The 18,252-nt window shown below is 46.6% G+C and overlaps 1 protein-coding gene across 1 annotated transcript in view; it reads right to left on the bottom strand.

Moving 5' to 3' along the window:
* FHAD1 (forkhead associated phosphopeptide binding domain 1) overlaps positions 1-13,966 on the bottom strand; it is a 115,038-nt gene extending 101,072 nt beyond the window's left edge. The window contains exon 1 of the mRNA XM_069477353.1: positions 13,874-13,966. Coding sequence (XP_069333454.1) covers positions 13,874-13,966 — 93 coding nt within the window. The remainder of the gene's footprint in view (positions 1-13,873) is intronic.
* Positions 13,967-18,252: the final 4,286 nt, after the last annotated feature.

Genomic DNA, 18,252 nt, shown 5'->3' with positions numbered 1-18,252 from the left:
CTCAGCCTCCTGAGTAGCTGGGACTACAGGTATGCGCCACCATGCCCAGCTAATTTTTTTTTCTATACACATTTTTAGCTGTCCAAATAATTTCTTTCTATTTTTAGTAGACACTGGGTCTCACTCTTGCTCAGGCTGGTCTTGAACTCCTGACCTCGAGCGATCCACCCGCCTTGGCCTCCCAGAGTGCTAGGCTTACAGGCGTGAGCCACCGCGCCTGGCCGGCATTCTTTTTCTTAAATAAAAAAAAAAATTCATCCTAAAATTCATATGGAATCTCAAAGGGACCCTGAATAGACAAAACAATCTTGAAAAAGAAGAGCAAAGTTGGAGGTCTCATACTTCCTGGTTTCAAAAGTTATGAAAAAGCTAAAATAGTCAAAACAGTGTGGTACTAGTATTTACACCAGACATACAGAACAGTGAAATAGAATAGAAAGCCCAGAAATAAACCTTTGCACATATGGTCCATTGATTTTTGACAAGGGTGTCAAGACCATGCAGTGGGGAAAGGACAGTCTTCAACAAACGATGCTGGGAAAACTGGATATCCACACATAAAAGGATGAAATGGGACCCCTACCTTACATCACAAACAAAAATTAGTTTCAAACTGATTGAATATCTAAACGTAAGTGCTATAAAACTCCTGAAAGAAAACATAGAGGAAAAGCTTCACGACATTGGACTTGGCAATGATTTCTTAGATATGACACAAAAGCACAGGCAACAAAAGTAAAAATAGATAAATTGGACTACATCAAAATGAAAACTTTCATGCATCAAAGGACACAATCAATGCAGTGAAAAGCCAATCTATGGAATGGGAGAAAATATTTACAAATCGTATATCTGAAAAGGGGTTATTATCAATAATATAAAGAACTCCTACAGCTCAGCAACAACAGAAACAAATAACCTTGTTAAAATGTGCAAAAAAACTTGAGTAGATATTTCTCCAAAGAAGATATACAAGCATATGACAAGATGCTCAACATCACAATCATCAAGGAAATGCAAATCAAAACCACAACGAGATACCTCACACCCATTATTAGGATGGCTACTATTAAAAAAAAAAAAAAAAACCAGAAAGTAAGTGTTGGCGAGGAAGTAGAGAAATTAGAACCCTGTGTACTCTTGTTGGGAATGGAAAATGGTACAGACATTATGGAAGATAATATGGTGGTTCCTCAAAAAATTAAAAACATAATAGAATTACCATATGATTCAGCAATTCCACTTCTGGGTATAATTCAAAAGAACTGCAAGCAGGGTCTCACAAGATTATCTGTACACCCATGCTCATAGCAGCATTATTTACAATAGCCCCAAAATGGAAGCCACTCAAGTGTCCATCAACAGATGAATGGATGAACAAAATGCACTATTAATACATACATACAATGGAATAGTCTTCAGCTTTAAAAAGGAAGGGAAATCTAACACATTCTACAACATGCATGAACCGTGAGAACATTATGCAAAGTGAAATAAAGCAGTCATAAAATACAGCGCATGATTCCACTTTATATGAGGTACTTAGAGTAGTCGAAGGCAGAGAAACAGAGTGGACTGGTGGTTGTCATGGGCTGGGGCAGGAGGAGTGGGCAGTTATTGTTTAATGGGTATGGAGTTTCAGTTCTGCAAGATGAGAAAGTTCTGCAAATTGGTTGCACAACAATGTGAATATACTTAACATTACTGAACTGCATACTTAAAAATGGCTAAGATGGTAAATTTTATGTTTATGTGTATTTTACCAGAATTTTTTTGAAAAGGTGACGTGACTCACCCAAAGTCAAGATGCCAGCACCTGGCAATGTCAGGATCTGAACCCAGGCTCATTCCAAAATCTGTATCCTTGACCTGTACCCTATGCTTTCCAGAGTAGAGTGATTTCATAATGAGAGAGGAGGGGATGGAACTGAATATAGAAGACAAATGCATTTTGTTAAAAGCCTCTGGTGTTCAGATATGTTGTTAAAGTATACAGTGAGCCTACGCAACACTGAGACTTTAAAACCTCCACTAACAACAAACGTCCTAAGGAGCACTGTGCTTTGAGGAAGCCTCCCTGAGAGGCTGGTTGGGTTGCAAGGCTGCTGCCAGGCTCAAAACATATCTGGAACCTTCCTTCGGAGCCGAGCCGGTTTTCAACTTTGCATCCTCTGGAACTTGGAAGTCCACTCTTGGACAGTAACCTCTCCTACCTCAGTCCCCAGCTTGGGTCCCTGCTCAGGGTCCCTGCTCAATCTCGCCAACTCCTTCCAGCCCATCTCCATCCCACTTCCCAGCGCCTCATCTTGCTGATCTTGAGCTTGGGCCAGTCCCGGCAGGCTGCTCCCCACCCCATGGGCTCCCAGCCACCAGGTCCTGGGCTTCTCTTTCCGTGTCACTGGTGGCCTCCTCTGTCCTCACCTCCCATGCCCACCAATGTCTTCCAGTGGCAACTCCTGATCTTCCCTCCTCCTCCCTGTGCCCTCTGTCCCCGTAGGCTGGCCTGGGTGGGGCACCCCCGGGCTCCTTGCCTTCTGGCATCTGGTTGGGTTTGCCCCAGAGAGATCAGAGACCGGAGCAGGGAGGAAGGAGACGCTGGGACATTTATTCCCCCAGCGCCCCCACCATGGGGTCACCCTGTGCTGGCTGTGACACTCCACCAGAAGCCATAGCTCCCGCCAGCTCTCTCTGCCATCCCTCTAGGTCTCCAGCTTCCGGGAACTGTCCCGTCCCCGTCCCGTCTCCCTCAGGCCCGGGAGCTCCTCACTCGTGCTGCCTCTGGGCGCTGAGCAATCGCTCATGGTTTCTGTAAATCCTGTGTCCCCTGCAAGAGTCCCCGTATTGAACTCACCTTGGTCACTCCACACCCTTTGAGTGTGCCCTCTGCTCCCTGCCATCACCTGGACTTCCCAGCATGGAAGTTCCCGGTATGACCTTCACGTCCCCTTCCCTCAGCCACCAGGGGCTCCGTGTCCTCTTGCCTTCATGCCTCCCACCCTGGTCCTCCCTGCGCATCAGCCATCTCTTCTGTGTCTTCCATCCCACCAGGACCACCGCTAACTTCCACCCACCCTAGGGACCTGCTGATCCTCTCCCCTCCTAAAGATGCCCCCCCCCACCCCCATTCCTTTCCTTTAACGTCAGACGGCTCCAGGAGCATTCCTCTCCCCTGAGTCCTCAACCCGCTGCCCTCCGGGTCTTCCTCCACCTGCCCTTGCAGCAGTCACTGGTGACCCCTGGGGGCCCTCAGCCTCCCTGGCCTGGTCTCTCGGTGGCCTGTGGACCAGTTGTCAGAGGCAGGCGTGTGGTCTGGCGGTTAAGGTGGCAGGAAGGCAGGAGAGCATTGCGGTAGTTAGGCCACTTTCAAGCTGGGCACTTGCACTCAAGTCCAGCTCTCCTACTTCCTAGAGGTCTGGCCTCAGGCAAGTGACCTGTTGGAACCTCAGTTTCCTCATCTGTAAATGGGGATAACAACAGAACAGCCCTTAGGAGTTTGTGGTGAAGATTAAATGAGACCATACCTATAAAAGCACTTGGAAGAGTACTTTAGCACATATAACAGATGTCAAAATGCTCACTATTATGAACAAAAGGATGGGCTCTGGAGCCAGAAAGCCTGGAGTTCAAGTCCCACCTCTGCCACTTTCCCACTGTGCAGCCTGGGGCAACTTTCGGTGCCTCTCTGAGGCTGCTTCCTATGCTGCAAAAATGAGTTTGATAAGCTGTACCTCAAAGGACTGACAAAATACACTGGTTGACAAAATTTTCAATATGGTTGGATAACATTTTTGAAATTAACAGGTATGTGTGTGTATGCACGGGTATGTATTTTTTTTTTTTTAAGAGATGGGGTCTTGCTATGTTGCCCAGGCTGGAATGCAGTGGCTATTCATAGGCACCATCATAGCGCACTGCAGCCTTGAACTCCTGGGCTTATGCGATCCTCCTGCCTCAGTCTCCTGAGGAGCTGGGGCTACAGGCGTGTGTTTGTATTTAATCATATTTCTTTTCACTTTTTGGTCCTTGGCCATCTGCCCCCAACCCCCACCCGTCGCTGCCTTAGGAAAGGGACATAATGCAGAAGCAGTAAAGACTGGGGCTTTCAAAGGAATCAGGATGTGAGGAAACGGCCTGGGCTCTGGTGAGACAGTGATGCTGGGAGCGTAGGGAAAGAGGAAGCTCGTCTGCTTCCCTCCTGCCAGCGAGAGCTCAGCCAGCCTCCCTGGGAGTCCTGAGGAGCAGGCCAGCCCTTCACGGGTGCTCTGAGAGCTCCCAGCATCAGTGCAACCCTGACAGGAAGGGGAGATCTGAGAGTCCCAGGTGGTGGAGATTCTGTGACATGCCCTGGCGCACCGGGGGCTGGGGAGGACGTTGAGCTGAGAGAGTGAGCGCCACGTGGGCCCCCTCGTCATGCACTCGTGCAGAGTGGCGAGCACTCATCCTCTACACCCATTCTGGAAGTCCCGAAGTTCCTTGTCCCCACACAGTCCCAGACTGCCTGAGCACGAACCCCGGCCCTCCACATCCTGCCTGTGTGGCCTTGGGCAGGCTGCTCAGTCTGTGCTGCAACTTCCTCATCTGTGAAAGCGGGGAAATGACAGTCCCTGCCTCTCGGGTTGTTGTGAGGATTAGATGAGTTGAGACACACGAAAGTGCAAAGAACAGTGCCTGGCACAAAGTCAGCGTGCCGCGAATGTAGTGATAACACTGCCCTGCCAGCTCATCTGCCGTCTTTCTCCACCGCCAAAGGCTCTCGAAGCCGCCCCGCAACACCACCTCCCTGCCCATGGCAAGGGTCCAGGCAACAGGTGATAGTACTGCGGCTGGCAGGATGCTCCCTCAAAGATGTCCACGTCCTGATCCCTAGAACCTGCGAATATGCTACATTACATGGCAAAAGGGATCGGGCAGATATAATAAAGATTACTAATGGGTGACATTAACATAGGGGGATTGTCCTGGATTATCCAGGTGGGGCTAATCCAATCCCATGAACCCTTAAAAGCAAAGGACTGAAGCTGAGAAGGGCCAGCAAGGAAGTGGGGGCCTGGGCCCCGTAACTGCACAGAACTAAATTCCACCAATGGGCCTAGAGGCAGACGATGCCCCAAAACCTCGAGAGAAGAGCCCGGGTGGCCAACACCTTGATTTTGGCCTTGAGTGCCCAGGGGCAGGGAATCAGCTGAGTCTACCCAGACTTCTGACCTACAGAACCGTGAGATAATAAATTTATGTTGTTCTAAATAGAAAACTAATACAATAACCAAAATCCATTATGATATATACCACGTGCCAGGCACTGCCCTGAGCACTTCACAACGATTCAGTCTGGTGACATAGTTACCGCATGGTCCCCACGGTACACACACAGAAGCTGCTGCCAAGCGTGGCGGGGTAACTTGCCTGAGACCCCACAGCTCAGCGGGCAGAGCCGGGACCGCAGCAGGGGTCCTGTGCCCAGTTCACGCCCTTGACCACCTGTTTTAGAGCTGCTCTGCTGTTCTCCACCCACCTAGTCTGCCTGCTGTTGCCAGTGCTCTCCCTCAAAACAACAATGGATTCCTCCCCAGCTGAAAGCCCTTTGAGGAGAAGGTTTCGTCTTCCAAACAAGTTAAACGTCGAACACCTGGCCTGGCTTACGGGGCCTCTTCACATGCTGGCGCCAGTGCCATCAGCTCTTGTCATGCCATGCCAGTGGTTGACCACACACCTCTGGGCCTTTGCACATGCTGTTTCTTATGCCTGCAGTGTCCTTTCCTGCCTGCTCTGCCTGGCAAATCCCAGGCTTCTCTTTAGAGAGGCGGCTCAAGCCTGAGGAGCTGTGCCCAACAGCCCAGACAGGATCCTCCAGGGTCCCCACTGCAGTCCCCGTGCACCTCTTCCCAGCAGAACATTGCACAGCCTGGGTCAACATTTCCTCTTTACCCCAATTCCACACCAGAGGGCGCCACCTCAGCGTGTCGTGTCAGTGAGAATCACAAAAAAATCCAGTTCGTTATCCTGTAAACGAACCTCATTTAGGATTCCAGACTCTGGAATTTCCCTCGCTTAGTCACTGCCTTATTAGCTCAATTAACTCACAAGGAATTTCAGACATTTAGATTTTTAGATGTTCCCAAAAGCCAAATTTACACTCAAATTATGAAGCCTCTTTCCCTAGAAGCTTTGAGTCAGCCCCATGTCTGAAATTCAGCCTCACCATTCCTGACTGGCTATGTGATTTGGGGGAAGCTACTTAAATTTTCTGAGCCACATCTGCACATCTTTACATGAGGACAATAATGACAATAGCAGTGCCCACCCCATAGGGCTGTTCTGAGGATGCAATCCAATAATGCTCATGCAGCATGTACACAGAACACAAAGTTAAGATCATGCGAGATACCTAGTAATTAGTCTACACAAGGGAGCTGTAGCTGTTTGTATTATTACTGTGCTCGTCAAAATATTACAGTCTTCCACCTCACACCCATTAGGATAACTACAATAAGAAAAAAAAAAAACCCAGAAAATAACAAGTGTTGGTGAGGATGTGGAGAAATTGGAACCGTTGTGCACTGTTGCTGGGCAGGTAAAATGGTACAGCCACTGTGGAAAACAATATGGCGCTCAAAAAACTAAAAATAGAATGACCATATATCTGGCAATTGCACTTATGGGTAGGTACCCTAAAGAATTGAAAGTGGGGTCTTGAGGAGGTATTTATACACCCATCTTCAAAGCAGCATTATTTGCAACAGCCAAAAGGTAGAAGCAACCCAGTGTCCATCAACAGATGAATGGATAAACAAAACGCGGTCTACACACATAATGGAATGCTACCCAGCCTTTAAAAGTAAGGGGACAAAAAAGGAAGGCAATGCTGACACATGCCACCATGCGGATAAACCTTCAGGGCATTATGAAATGAGCCAGTCACAAAAAGACAAATGCTGCATGATTCAACTTATATGTACCTACAACAGCCAAAGTCAAAGAGACACAAAGTTCAGACAAAAGGACTCGATCATAATCTCTTTATTTTTACTGTGGTAAAATACACATTAACATAAGATCTACCATCCCCATTTTTAAGTGTACGGTTCAGTAGCATTAAGAGCACATTGTCGTGCAACCCTTACCACAATCCATCCATAGAACTCTTTGCATTTTGCGAAATGAAACTCTGTATGCATTAAGGAGTAACTCCTGTTCCCCTCTTCCCCGTGCCTGGCAGCCGCCATCTTTCTGGCAGAAAAGGTGCTTTCTGTGCCTTTGAAGGAGGGCTCCGCCTGCTGGAGGACTGGCGCGACCACCCAGGGCACGTCCCCAGCGCTGAGCCTGCGAGCACAGCTGGGGCAGATGGAAGCGCGGGCGACCGGACCTCCCCCAGGCTGCTTCCTTCCGTGGCTTTTGTCGCAGGCCCACCTGTTACTTTCTCTCTCAAAACTGAGGGATTCACTCCTGAGAGAAATGCAAGTTAAAATGACACGGATACCGTATTTCCCCTCGTAGATGAGCAAAGATCCCACAGGTGCGTATCGCGCTCTGCTGGGGAGGGGCGCGCCCGCTGCCTCGCTGCCACCATCAGAGTGACCGACGCACCGGCCCTTTGACACAGCACGTGGACTCGCGCATCCGGGAAACATGGAAGTAAAAAGCAATCAGTGCAGCGTTGTTTAATGATAATAAAAAGATAATGATGTAGGCTCCGATGGTCCTTTTACTATAGGCGGCCCAGAAACGGCAGGTGCCAGGCAGAGGGACGAGACTCACTGGACTGGATGGGTTCTGGTGTGTTTGCTCAGTCTTGCGCCCCGACCCTCTGATCCCACATGGGACGGGGCTGATGCGTTCCCCTGGCGAGAAAGGAACCGGGCGGCAGGACTCTGGCCACGAAGGGTGGAGGCGCAGCAGCACCGTTTCCTCCCTCGCCCCTGCAGTTGCTGTCCTTTGCTTTTCTCCTTCATCTCCGCCCTCCCAGCCGGCACTGAGCGGACCGGCTGCCCTACAGCTCAGTCCTAGAGGGAGTCCTGAAACCTGCCCAGTGTGGGGTGGGGCGGGGCGAGGTGCTGGGGAGGGGGTCAGCCCTCTCCTCCTTAACCTTTGCTTCTTTTCCTCAAAACAAAGTTTATTGATAGAGTAGACAAAAAAAAAAAAAAAAAAAAAAAGACCAAACAGGAGGGGCTTCCTCAACATCAGAAGGGAAGGTGCCCTGGAGAAGGAGCAGTGAGAGGGAGGGCACATCAGGGCTCTCAAAGTGTGACACCAAAGCACCTCTGTGGGGACTCCCCACTTGAACCTGAGGAGCAGAGAAATGGGCAGATCCCCGGCCCCGCCCAAACCCACTGAGTCAGAACATCTAGGGGCTCCTGTTTAACAAGCATACTAACGCGGGTGAAAAATCTAACCACCATTGGCTTGCGACATGTCTTCATTTTGGATGAATTGAGCCCCTTTCTCATCAGCATTTAAATAACGGCCACATCCAACTATAAAAATGACAGTTCACGAGCCATCTCACACGGTGCGGATCCTAATCCACAAGGTCTAGCTCTGAAATGAATGCAGCTAGGGGCCGGTCGCGGGGAGAGTCTAAAGGGCACTCCTGATTTCCAGTCTGTAGGAGGCGGCCAGAGCGGCCATTTCAAAATGCAGGCTCCCGCTTGCTGGAAATCCTGCAGTGTCCTCTTCCCATTGCTCTTCAGATAAACAGCAAAGTCCTTACAGTGGCAGGAAGCAGTCCTGCCTGCCTCTTAGCTCTCCTCTTTCTCACTCTGACTTCTGCACACACTGGTTTTCTTTCAGTCTATCAGGCTCACTATACACTCCTCTACCCCAGGGCCTTTGCACATGCTGTTCCTGCCCCCTTTGTCTAGTTAAGTCCTCTTTGTCCTCCATACTCCTTTCCTTTGGCATCACAATATTGGCATGTAACTATTCCCGCTTCTTTGACCCAAGTCTCTCTCTCCTCGCAGCTTCCTGATTGCAGGGTCGAGGTGTGATTCTAGCCATGCCCATGCCGTATTGCCAAGCTTGCCTTGTGCTGGGGCTCCTGGTAAATATTTGCAGAATGAATGAGTGATAACAACAGCAAAAACAAGTTTCTACCACTGGGGGAAATTAGGTGAAGGGTGTAATGTCAAAATAAAGGCTTCCTATTGCCATTAAGGAACCAAACTCCTTACAGGATGCAGAAAAAAAGTCCGGAGGGCAAAACCCTGCAAATATCAATATTGACTATGCCTGAGTCATATGGTTACAAGTGACTTTTATTTTCTTCCTTATACTTTGCTTTCTCCCATTTTTTAAAAAACAATAAGCATGTAACTATTTTCCATTATCAGAAAATGTAAATGATTTCAAAATATAACATCAACAATCAAAACAATATGTCAGCCTTGCAAATGAGTATAAGTCTTTGCAGCAAGGCTACCTGTTCTTTAGGGTTTATCCAGGTAAACAAACAATCATTTTTTATTTTATTTGCTAAGCGTAAGAGCTGGGTAAATTCAAGGCTGATTTTTTTTTTTTTAGATTCCCGAGCTTTATTTAGTGGAATGACTTCTAGTGTCACAAATAACACAAATGATACATTGATTGTTGGATTATTACTCAGTGCGGCCTGTAGCTGATCAAGCGTGATTCTCAGGGTAACCAGAGAGCCCCAGCGAAGGCAGCAGAGGGGCACTTTGCACCTCATCGGATCTTACAAAACTGAAAAATACTGACACGCCTGTAGGTCTCATTTCTTCAGAACAGACCTGTGTCCCCACATCCCTTCTTAAAGCAAATCTCCTCTCCCAAATCGATTTAAGCTTTGGGAGGAGGGTTTGTCGAAGAGAAGATATAAAAACCCATTAAAAGTCTATTCACGAAGCATTTGGCAATTCATGTTTCATCTGTTCTCTAGGGAGCCAGCGTAAGCTCGCGCTCCTGGAAATGCAACCGATTCCTTCATAAATCAATGACACTGTGACTGATGGCGGTGACTTACTTTTTAAACTAAGGCCAAGGAGCAGTAAGCAGTCAATTATTTTTATACAATAAATGTGACTCAATTTCCATCTATATAATCATTTCCTTCTTCAGTTCCCTTTTCCAAACAGTTTGTTACCATCAGTGGGTACCCATCTCAACTCTGTGCACCCTGAGAATTCTCAGTCGCCATTGTATGAGACCATAATAAATAATGACCATGGTGTCCTCTACTTAGCACCCTGTGCTGGGCACTTTATCTGCATTTTCTCATTTAATCCCCACAACAACCATGTGAGGTAAGGGGTTCGCGGACAGGGAAAATGAGCTCAGAGTGATTAAGTAATTTTCTTGAAGTCACATAGCCAGAAAATGGCCTAAAGAAATTCAAATCCAGGTCTATCTCCAAAGCCTGTGCTTTTAAAAATTACTATAGGCTGGGCGAGGTGGCTCACGCCTGTAATCCTAGCACTCTGGGAGGCTGAGGCGGGAGGATCGCTCAAGGTCAGGAGTTCGAGACCAGCCTGAGCAAGAGCGAGACCCCGTCTCTATGAAAAATAGAAAGAAATGATCTGGACAGCTAAAAACATATATAGAAAAAATTAGCCGGGCATGGTGGTGGCACATGCCTGTAGTCCCAGCTACTCGGGACTCTGAGGCAGAAGGATTGCTTGAGCCCAGGAGTTTGAGGTTGCTGTGAGCTAGGCTGATGCCACGGCACTCTAGCCCGGGCAACAGAGTGAGACTCTGTCTCCAAAAAAAAAAAAAAAAAAAAAAAATTACTATAGTTTTCTAATATCATAATCAGGTTCAAAACAGAGATCCTTGTCTCTCCCTCAGCCACACAGTAAGTAAAACAACCTAAAATCTATCTCTCATTGTGATACAGAAGAAATTGCAATTTTTTTCTTTGTTTTTCCCACTTGGTGCACTGAACAGTTTTTTTTTTTTTTTTTTGAGACAGAGTCTCACTTTGTTGCCCGGGCTAGAGTGAGTGCCATGGCGTCAGCCTAGCTCACAGCAACCTCAAACTCCTGGGCTCAAGCGATCCTACTGCCTCAGCCTCCCGAGTAGCTGGGACTACAGGCACGTGCCACCATGCCCGGCTAATTTTTTCTATATATATTTTAGTTGTCCATATAATTTCTTTCTATTTTAGTAGAGACGGGGTCTCACTCTTGCTCAGGCTGGTCTCGAACTCCTGACCTTGAGCGATCCACCCGCCTCGGCCTCCCAGAGTGCTAGGATTACAGGCGTGAGCCACCGCGCCCGGCCTTGAACAGTTTTTTGTGTGTCCTTGTAGGGAGACCACATCATGGATGAGAGTCTCAAATGGAGGTATATTGAGTTATTCTTAAATATGTGGAGTTTATGACAAACACTCTCAGAAAACTAGAAATAGAGGGGGAACTTCCTCAAGTTGATAAAGAACATCTACAAAAAACCCCATAGTTAACATCATATTTAACAGTGAAAGACTGAATGCTTCCTCCCAAAATCAGAAACAAAGCAAGGATGGAGATTTATACTGCACCCACCACTCTTATTCAACAGAGAACTGGAAGTCTTAGCCAAGACAATATTGCAAGAAAAGGAAACTAAAGGTGTACAGATCAAAAAGGGAGAAATAAAACTGTTCTTACTTGCAGATGACATGGTTATTTACATACAACATCCCAAGAAATCTACCAAAAACCTTCTGGAAAATTTAGTTACAGTTGCAAGATAGCACATAAGCATACAAAAAATCAGTTGTATTTCTGTTGAGTATCCATCACTTTGATAAGCAAATAAAACTTAAAATTAAAAAATCAATTGCATTTCTGTATACTGAAAATGAACAGGTGTCTGGACACTGAACTTGAAAGTATAATACTATTTACCATAGCTACCAAAAAAAGAAAAATATTTGAGTGTAAATCTAACAAAACATGTGTTGGACTTGTATGCTTAAAGCTACAAAACACTCATGAAGGAAATCAAAGAAGACCTAAATCGGTGGAGAAACATACCATGTTCACGGATTGGAAAACAACATAGTAAAATATCAATTCTTCCCATATTGATATATGGGTTTAAATACAATTTCTATCAAAATCCCAGCAAGACATTTTGTAGATATAGACAGATTTATTCTATAACTTATGTGGAAAGGCAAAGGAACTAGAATAGGTAAAACAATTTTGAAAAAGAAGAATAAAAGGGGAGAAATCACTGTATCTGATTTAAGACAGATATAGCTATAGCAGCCAAGACCACATCATACTGGTGGAAGGACAGACGCATAGATCAATGGACTATAACAGAGAACTCAAAAATAGCCCCCACGCAAGTATAGCCAAATGATTTTTGACAAAATGCAAAAGCAATTCGATGAAGAAAGGACAATCTTTTCAAGAAATGTTGCTGGAGCAACTGGCTATCTGTAGGCAAAAAAATGAACCTTGCCCTAAACCTCACATTATATACAAAAATTAACTCATAATGGTTCATAGATTTAAATGTAAAACGTAAAACTATAAAACTTTTAGAAGAAAACATAGGAGAAAATCTTCAGGATCAAGGACTTGGTGAACTGCTCACAGATATGATGCCAAATAAAACAACAAAAGCCTCAGTCTCGAAAGGTCACACTGCTGAGCACAGTGGCTCAAGTCTGTAATCCCAGCACTTTGGGAGGCCAAGGCAGGAGGATCACTTGAGTCCAGGAGTTCAAGACCAGCCTGAGCAACACAGTGAGACTCTGTCTCTACAAAAAAATAGAAAAATTAGACAGGCATGGTGGTGCATACCTGTAGTCCCTGATATTTGGGAGGTTGGGGCAAGAGGGTCGCTGGAACCCAGGAGTTTGAGGTTGCAGTGAGCTATGATGACACCACTGCACTCTAGCCTGGGCAATACAGCAAGACCTTTTCTAAAAAAAAAAAAAAGTCACAGGTTGTACAATTTCATTTATATAACATTCTTAAAATGATGCAATTACAGAGATAGAGAACAGATTAGTGGTTGCCAGGGGTGCCAAGGGTGGGGAATGTGGGCGGAAGAGGTATTGTGGCTATAAAGGGGTATCTCAGAGGAGATCTTTCATGATGGAATAGTCCTGTATATCAGTTGCTCAGCATGAATCTGCATACGTGATAAAATAACATAGATTACACACACTGTACCAATGTCAATTTTCTGGTTTTGATATTGTTATAGTCACAGAATATGTAACCATTGGGGGAAACTGGGTGAAGGGTATAATTTCCAAATAAAAGTTTAAAAAGTCTATGGTCTGAAAGAGACCTGCTTTTCACAGTTATAAAGAAATTCCACTGCATTTCTCTTCCCATTTCAATATTTTAACCCCCTTCAAAATGTAAAAAGGCTCAAAGCCACTGTTTTTATTCTTCTCTTTCTTCCAACTTCCTTGGCTGTCAGTGAGCTGAGGCTTTGGACCCAACACAGCTAATTCAGAGAATGAAATGAAATGAAAGAAGCCTGAAGCTAAGCCCAGGGCATAGCCTGATTTACTGCTTGGAGCTCCCTGGGCTCCTAGGACTCCGAGGGGCGCACGCCAGTCCCAAGGGGCTTTGCAAGCGAGAGAGGCTTAGCCCAGAGTAGGGGCAGGTCCAAGCACCGGCCCCAGGCCTAACCTCCCAAACCGCCCGTCAGGCTGCTGGGGAGGGGATGACAGGTGGGACATCCGCAGATGTGTTCCGCAAAGGCAGAGGGGACATCACATTCTGCACTGTGTTCAGCTTCACTACTTACACCAGGGAAACACGGTACATTGAGCAACTGGTTATTAGTAGCACAGCGAGGAAAGATGTGGCTGTTGCGTTTTAAGAGAGACTCAAGCCCACATAACACTAAGGACTGCTGGAGGGTAAGGGCTGGAGACGGGTGGGGAACAGGTGGGAAGAGCTCTTACCTGCAAAACAAGGTCTGAATCTTCATGCCTCCCAATTGTAGTGCTTTTATTTAGGACAAAAAAGCCGTCTGCGCTCTTTAGATAGGCTTTCATCCTCTCTGTTTTCCCTACATAAGGTTTTCAGAAAGAATTTTGTTAGAAAAATGTAGTCCTCTAATTATTCAACAACATCATACCTAGAATGAATGAAGTACACCATAGAGTCATGTCCAAAGGGAGAAGTCAGCGGAGGTAGGAGTGGATAGATGAGTTAATAATAATCACAATGGCAATTCTGCATGTTTTAAGACTATCTGTTCTAACAGCGATATCTAGCGTAGAAAAGCTTGGTTCTAATTATCAAACAGAGGACATTTCTTAAGTAACTCAGGGCACAAACTAAAGCTAAAATAGCCAACAGCAAATCTCAATCCCACTGATAATTGCTCTCTACTTCCCATTAAGCTTAGTATGAGGTCAGTTATCTGACATATCAAGTGTTCAAGTTCAATATTTCTAACCCACCGCTGACTAGCTCTGTGACCTTGGATGAGTTACTTACTCTCTCTGTGTGCCTCAGTCTCTTCATCTGTAAAATGGGTTTTGTGAGGATTAAATATAATGATACACGTGAAGGATCTAGAATGGTGCCTGGCACACACTGAACACTCATTTGTACTACTTCTATTACTGTTGTCAACCTTGGCTTCTCAAACTGATCCAAGGAACCCTAAGCTTCTATACAGCTTCCTAAAGAGTCAGGCGTTGAAGAAGCAGGCACCAGATGACACTCTCTTTTAAAATCACTGCAGTTCTTCATATATTTAGTTAGAAAAAAAAGGATGATTTCTAAATGCAAAGTACAAAGATTATAGCTTGGCCATGTGATCAGGACCCCGCACATATTTTTTCCCAACCTTTTACTAAGAAAATGTCAAACACCCAGCACTCTGGGAGGCTGAGGCGGGAGGATTGCTCGAGGTCAGGAGTTTGAGACCAGCCTGAGCAATAGCAAGACCCCCGTCTCTGCTAAAAAAAAAAAAAAAAAAAATAGAAAGAAATGATCTGGGCAGCTAAAAATACATATATATATATGTGTGTATATATATATATATATATATATATAGAAAAAAATTAGCCGGGCATGGTGGCGCATGCCTATAGTCCCAGCTACTTGGGAGACTGAGGCAGAAGGATTGCTTAAGCCCAGGAGTTTGAGGTTGCTGTGAGCTAGGCTGACGCCACGGCACTCTAGCCCAGGCAACAGAGTGAGACTCTGTCTCAAAAAAAAAAAAAAAAAAAGAAAGAAAGAAAGAAAGAAAGAAAATGTCAAACATACAGAAAAGTTTAAAGAAGTGGACGGTGAATGCCTATATACCCACCACGTAGATTCCACAATTGCCATTTTGCTACATTTTCTTTCTCACATATCTACCCACCTAACCATTTGCCCATCCATTTTATATTTTGATGCATTTCAAAACAAGTTCTATATGTGCTTTTAAAAACCAACACTTCTGTGACTTCAGAAAATTCTGAAATGTTGACAATAATTCATCCTGATGCTTGAATTCTAATTCTAATTTGAGAAGTCCGAGGACACAGTATGACAGCCTCCATCCCAAAGCCATGTCAAACAACAACAGTCCTTCTCTTTTCAGCTGAAAAGTCACTGAAATGCACAGGGATTGGACTATGGATAAAAGCAAAAATCACCTAGTTGTGACAGTGTGACAGTGTGGATCCTCAGGGCTGGTTCTGTTCCTCATCATTACCTCTGGCATCATTGATTGAGTCCCTAATAAGTGCCAGGCACTTATCTTTGAATATGTGATGACTATTTTCATCCTCAGAACAACCCTGCTATAAGGTAGTAGTATCTTTACTCTCCCTACTTTACACATGAGGAAACTGAGACTCCGAGGGGTGAAGGTCATCCCGCAGTAATGGCAGGGAGGGGACTCTGAGCCTTTGCATGTCACTAGCTAGTGTACAATCCTCAGGCCGCTGAACTTTTCACATCTCAACTGCTGCTGGGTGCGGCAGGGGTGGGTGGGGGAAGGGGTTGCACTGTTTGTTGACACTTGGGACAAGCAATAACAAAAAGTCCTTGAAACCAGGATTCTGTCCTCTGAAAGGAAGAAAAGACCCTACCTAAGGGTATGAGAAATAAAATAAGCCAGATTGTTTGTAAACTCTGAAGCCTATGGGAAACCCCTTCACTTCCACAAATATTGACACTTTCATATCATGAGAAATAAATTTTATTGTTAAGTTCACTGTCATTAATAGAGGCGAAGAGACATTTCCTTTGCTGAAAGAACCATGCCCTGTTGCCATCAAATTGCCTGAGTTATTAATCTTCAATTGCAGAGGACAACGTTATCAAGCACCACATTCAAGCCTAATTAATCTAAAATGAACTTGCCCGAAATGTCTCTTCTGTGGGAAAACCACAGGAAATGCCACCAGAGTAAATTCCAAAACTCAAATGATTTGCTAATTTGTTTTTTAGCTCGTCCCCCAGATGTTCCCATGGCTGGTGCCTTCTCTCTGCTCAGGTGTCCCCTTGTGGTAAGCACCTGACTGTCCTGTCTAAAGGCATCTTCCAGTCACTTCACTGTCTAGCTGGCATGTTATCACAGCTGTGGTTCCTTCCTTAGACTTACCATTCTCTGCCATTTTCTTGTTCCTTTATTTAGTGATGTTTGCTTTTTGTTTTGCTTTCACTACAGTATCTCTTCCAAGGAAGCCAGGATCATGTTATTTTTGCTAAGAGACAACGCTCCACAGGTTTCTTATGTTTGTACCCACATTCAGAGCAAAGACAGATTTTTTTTTTCCAGGCAATCTTTCCAAGGACATTTGGAGGGCAAACATCCTGGGAGGATAGAGTAGTGTCCCTCTCCAGGGCAGAGGACAGATGAGTTTATGATAAAGATAATGTCTCCTTCCAGATTAAAGGTTGGGCAGGTTTGCTAAGTCTCTTTAAAAGATTGGGGTTTCCTGAGCTTGCGGTTTCTTAGCTGGGACACAGACTCATTGTACTTCCACCTGGGCAGTTCTGCATCACCTCAGGGGCTTGCAGGGCAAGGGGAACCAGGGCAAACTTGCAGCTCATGCTGCCTGCTGTGCTGTGAATAACAAAGTCCTTTGTCTCTGGCCTCAGAGTCTCTAGTCTTCTCCGAGAACCCAAGGGGCAGGCTAACTCGTCACAAGCTTGCAAGTAGGGTGAAATCTCAGACCCTTGGCAGTTCCTGATAGTTTTGTTCATGACTCCATCTCTAGCTCCCAGCCTGACAAGCTAGTAGGTGCTCAGTAAATACTTGCTGAATGAATGAAAATACAAAGTGATGCCTTCAAGGAAGTTCTTGCAGCCTGGGAATCTTTGATGACTACTTTTCATTTTTCCCTTCAGTATTATCCCAGGTGACATTTTGAAAAACTTAAAAGTCTATTTCTTTAGCTATTTCTCCACTTTAATCTTGCCCTGTGCAGTCACTTGCCTGCCTGAAAACACTGTCGAAAACGATGTGAATGTGCTAACCTCTGTAAATTAGTTCTTAACGCCATAGAGCACCCACCATAGTAAAGAACAAAAGAGCTTCAACTATCTGCACGCACCCCTGACCACAGATGGCTGAGAACTGAGCTACCAAAGCAAAATTTCTATCGAGAGCTACAAGGTCTTAAGTGTCCTGGGAGCCGTAGAAGCTCCTCGAGGTTATACGTGAGAGGGGAGAGGTTAGGTAAGAGGGTCTCTCCGACCACTGGGTATAAGTCAGGGGCAGCAGCGGCGCCCTCCTGATCCCAGATGTACCCCACAGGGCATCCCAGAGAGACGAGGCTGGTGCCCAGGAGGGGCCTGAGGCTCGGGCGGGCCACGGGCGGAGGCGGGGCGGGGCGGGGCGGGGGCTGCACTTAGGGAGGAAGGGCTGGTGTCGGGCAGCTCCCCGGGGTGTTCCTGGGGACCCGAGCTTGGATCGGAGAGGAGGGGCCAAGGGAGCACCGTGCTCCGCCCGTAGCCCTGGTCCTGGTCGCGTGCGACCTGCGGTCCCGGCCGCGCCCCTTCTCGCGCCGCACTCACCTGGCGGGAGGAGGAAGCCCCCGCTCCGCCCTCGGCCGAGAGCCCCGCCTGCTCGGGAGGCGCCGGGCCAGGTCCGGGCGAGGCCGCCCGGCCGCGCTCCCGCGGAGTATCCAGCCCGCGGCCCGCACCCCGCGCGCCCGCCCGGCCTGTGTACGCGCGTCGCTATGGCAACGCCGCGCCCGCCCCGCGGGTCAGGGGCGTGGCCTGCGCGGCGGCGGGGCGAGGACGGCGCGGGTGGCGCGGGCGGCACCCACTCGGGCCGTCGTCTGCCGCGTACCGCCGGGACTCACCTGCCCGTCGTCGCAGCTGGGGA

The sequence above is a fragment of the Eulemur rufifrons genome, chromosome 8, assembly GCF_041146395.1.
Source record: "Eulemur rufifrons isolate Redbay chromosome 8, OSU_ERuf_1, whole genome shotgun sequence".
In the NCBI taxonomy this organism is placed as follows: Eukaryota; Metazoa; Chordata; class Mammalia; order Primates; family Lemuridae; genus Eulemur; species Eulemur rufifrons.
This window is presented reverse-complemented; position numbering and strand designations above follow the sequence as displayed.